The 4,178-nt window shown below is 47.2% G+C and overlaps 1 protein-coding gene across 1 annotated transcript in view; it reads right to left on the reverse strand.

Moving 5' to 3' along the window:
• Window positions 1–4,178, reverse strand: part of MXRA5 (matrix remodeling associated 5) — a 31,532-nt gene that overhangs the window by 3,777 nt on the left and 23,577 nt on the right. The window contains 1 exon segment of the mRNA XM_012807148.1: window positions 2,926–3,826. Coding sequence (XP_012662602.1) covers window positions 2,926–3,826 — 901 coding nt within the window.

Here is a 4,178-nt window from a genome sequence, read left to right on the forward strand (position 1 = left end):
CTGGGAAAATATTCCTTGAGTATTCCTTCAAATAAATTTACTAGCCTTTGTGTATTTTCTTCTTCACTCTTGGGCCTGCCTATGATTATTATTATGTTATATACATCTCTATATAATCCCATATTTCTTTTAGGTTTTCTTTATTCCTCTTATTTTTTGTTTTTTTTTTTTAATTTTGTCTGACTTGTTTAGCTCTGAGATCTTTTTTTCCTATTTTTCTTTTTTTTTTTTTTTTTTTTTTTTGCAGTTTTTGGTGGGGGCTGGGTTTGAACCTGCCACCTCCAGCTTGTGGGGTTGACGCTCTACTCCTTTGAGCCACAGGCGCCGTCCAGGACAGCATCATAGATCTTCAAAAAGGAAATGCCTGTATACACTTGGCGTCAACCTGATTACTGCAAATAAAGGCAGCTACTGATAACAACCACATAAATTATCTTGTAGGTCAAGATTAAAAACCAAGGTAACGCAACTTAGTAAGAAATTTGACAGGTGAGTGTTTCCTTAGGATATTTTAACATGCCTTGGAGTTTGAATCCAAAAATTTGTATAGTAGCGTGTATGTGCAAAGTGTCCACAGCACTGATCTCCAGGCCTACTTGGGATTAGAATAAACTGCAAAAATTTGAACAAAAAAGAAACACGCCTTCCGAGGGACTTGGCTTCATGAGGGAAGAGTTAAAATCTCTGTTTCTAAATAGTCCTAATATGTGGCCAGGAAAATAGCCCACTCTTTGATGAAAATCACATGGGGTGTTTAATTACACTGTACTAAGAATGTAATTAGTAGGAATTTAATAAGAATGAAGCACCCCCGAGATGATGATTTATGATTTACTTAGGATTTATACAGGGACATTAATAGAATGACTCAAAATCCTCCTGGAATGACATTCTCATACTGTGAAAACCACCAAACAGTGGCTCGGCCAGGCCAACTGAAAAGAAAACAGTCTGGCAACCGGGCAGCACAGTTGAAAGACATCCTCGGCTGGATGGGATATGTGCTACTCTGGATCGATTGTGCAAACTCTTCTGAGCACTACCCAGATGTGGCAAGTTTAAAATAGAAGCTGGAGGAAAATGCCTGAGCTTCTTTCCTGCAAACGGGTCCTAAGTAAGATACGAGAAACACCCATGCAGAAGAAACCCACGGACACTGATCTTGGTCCCCACACTCAGATGCTGCTGACTGCTTAGGACACTAAGTTTCTACCCTGCACCATTAATTATGTTTGAATCCATTTCCTTTTTCCTTAACAATGCCGGCCCTTCAATCCATCATTTAAAAGCAACCAAAAAGATGGGGTCTCACTATGGTGTCCAGCTTAATCTCAGATTCCTAGCCTCAAGATGGGGTCTCACTGTGCTGTCCAGGTTAATCTCAGATTACCTAGCCTCAAGCCATCCTCCTGCCTGAGAATCTCAAACTGGTGGGGTCGCAGGCTTTAGCCACCACACACAGCTAATTTCTCTTCATGTTTTGTAGAGATGGGGTCTCACTATGTTGTCCAGACTGGTGTCTAACTCCTGACCATCACAGATCCTCCCATGTTGGCCTCCTGAAATGCTGTCATTATAGGCATGAGCCAATGATCCTGCCCAAAATATATTTTTATAATCATACGTGTGCTGTCCTTAGCACACTAAAAGGTACTATAATGACATATACAGATATACACATACATATAATTTTTTTGAGACAGAGTCTCATTATGTAGATATATATACATATTTACACACATATATAATTTTTTTTTTTTGAGATAGAGTCTCACTAGGTAGAGTGCCATTGCATCACAGCTCACAGTAACTTCCAACTCCTGGGCTTAAGCAATCCTCTTGCCTCAGCCTCCCAAGTAGCTGGGACTACAGGTGCCTGTCACAACACCTGGCTATTTTTTGTTGCAGTTGTCATTGTTGTTTAGCCACCAAGGGCTGGGTTTGAATATGCCAGCCTTGGTATATGTGGCTGGTGCCATAATCTCTGTGCTACATGTGCTGAGCCTATAACTATATTTTTATTATCATTTTTGCATACTTCAATTTTATCATGAATGCCATATTAAACTAAGGCCTAAAACATCTATATATTTTGTTGAAATTAATAATGGAAATAAAAGCAAGCTGAATTGTTTTACCTAATACCATCTTTTAAAATACACTTTAAAATATAATTATTAACACAAAAGTTTCTTGGTTCCTTTTTTTTTTCTGGACAGGGTTGAATGGGTAAGGAGGGAGGTCAGGTGTGTGTACTAGACCCCACTTTATAATGACAGTAGGTGGGCACAGTGGCTCAAACTGTAATCTCAGTGCTTTGGGAGGCCCAGCTGGGAGGATTTCTTGAGGACAGCAGTTCAAGATCAGCCTGGGCACCATAGTGAGACCGTGTCTCTACCAAAAAATTTAAAAATAGCCAGACATATTGGTTAAAGCTCTAATACCAGCACTTTGAGAGTCTGAGGCGGGAGGATTGCTTGGGACAAAAGTTGGAGAGCAGCCTGGGCACCATAGTGAGACCCCCATCTCTGTATGTAAAGCATGCTGGTAGTCTAAGGTACTCTGACGGCTGAGGAAGGATGATCACTTGAGCCCTACGGTTCAAGGCTGCAGTGAGCTATGACGATGCGTCCGCACTTCAGTCTCAGTGGCAGAGAAGAAGCCTGTCTCTTAAAATGAATGAATGAATTAATAAACACAAAATTTCATTGCATGAAAAGGAGCCCCTGGGGCAGCGGCTGAGGCTCAAAGGAGTAGGGCGCTGGCCCTATATGCTGGAGGTGGCGGGTTCAAACCCACCCCCAGCCAAAAAAGAAAAAAGAGCCTCTGGAAATCAATGTCTTGGCATGCTCATTCTAACAAGGACTGCTGTCCTTTGGGGGCAGCAATTCTGTCCCCAACATACACTCGCAAGAAGCTGAGTACCTGAGCAGCGTGTCCATCATGCGCTTGGACGGCAGTCTCCAGAGGATGCGCGGCCAGGGGTCCCCAGAGGCGCTGCAGTCCAGCCTGAGGGTGCCCCCGTAGCGGACGTCGGTCCTCTGCGGGGAGGTGCCGGTGATGCGCGCGTTGGCCGCCGTGCGATGCACGGTCAGCAGCACCGTCCTGCGCGCCGACCCCACCAGGTTGGCGGCTACGCACTCGTAGCGCCCGCTGTCCTTGGGCGCCAGGTTGCGGATGTAGAGAGTCCCGTTGGGGAACACGAACAGGTTCCCGCGGAGGAACTGCGAGGGCCGGATCTGGGTGCCGTCCCAGAGCACCCAGCGCACGCTGGGCAGGGGCGCGGCCTTGGCGCTGCAGTGGATGTGAATGCTCAGGCCGGGCGGCAGCGAGATGTTCTCCAGCTTGTCCTGCTGGATGACCGGGGGCAGCGCCGCCACGTGCAGGCGGATGGCCAGGCTGTCCGCCCCAGCCGCGTTGCTGGCCACGCACTTGTAGACCCCTCTGTCTGAGAAGGACGCTTCCTTGATGGACAAGGTCCGGTTTTCGTGCAGGGTGATGCGGCCCTCCACGCGGGACACGGTGTGCCACACCGTCCTGTCCGGGAAGACCCAGGAGATTTGGGGAGCTGGGGTTCCCTTGGCCAGACACTCCATGGCGATGGTGTCCCCCAGGTAGACCGTGACATCCTGGTAGTGCGAGGCTAGGATCTGGGGCTGCTGCACCGTCACGGCCAGCAGGACCGCCAGCCGGTCCAGCCCGTGCAGGTTGCTGGCGGTACACACGTACTGGCCCCGGTCCTGCACCTGGACCCTGCGGATGACCAAGGTGCCGTTCTTGAGGACTTCAAACCGTTGTACCCTGGTGCTGGGAGTTATGAGCACTCCTGGAAATGAACCACAGATAGTCACACCATTAGCGTCAACGTCAACCGTGTCCTTCCCGTTAACAGGCAAAAGAACATCGTTAGTTAAGGAACCTCACTCTCCTACTGAGAACTCAAACATCCAATGAGAACACGGAAGAGAGAACATTTTTGTTGACAAGCGCGGTGAGATGCCACGTTGCACCTCTTAGGAGCAGCTGTCTGGAAAACACCAAAGACAAGTGTCGGTGAGAATGGGCGGGAAACGGGACCAGCCTGTACTGTTTGGGGAGATTTAAATTAGGACAGCCTTGAGGGAAAACAGAATAAGAATCTTCAAAAATATAAATGAAACTGTAGCTCAGTGGTTAGG

Source organism: Otolemur garnettii, unplaced genomic scaffold (genome assembly GCF_000181295.1).
Source record: "Otolemur garnettii isolate 467f Iridium unplaced genomic scaffold, OtoGar3 scaffold00065, whole genome shotgun sequence".
Classification (NCBI taxonomy): domain Eukaryota; kingdom Metazoa; phylum Chordata; class Mammalia; order Primates; family Galagidae; genus Otolemur; species Otolemur garnettii.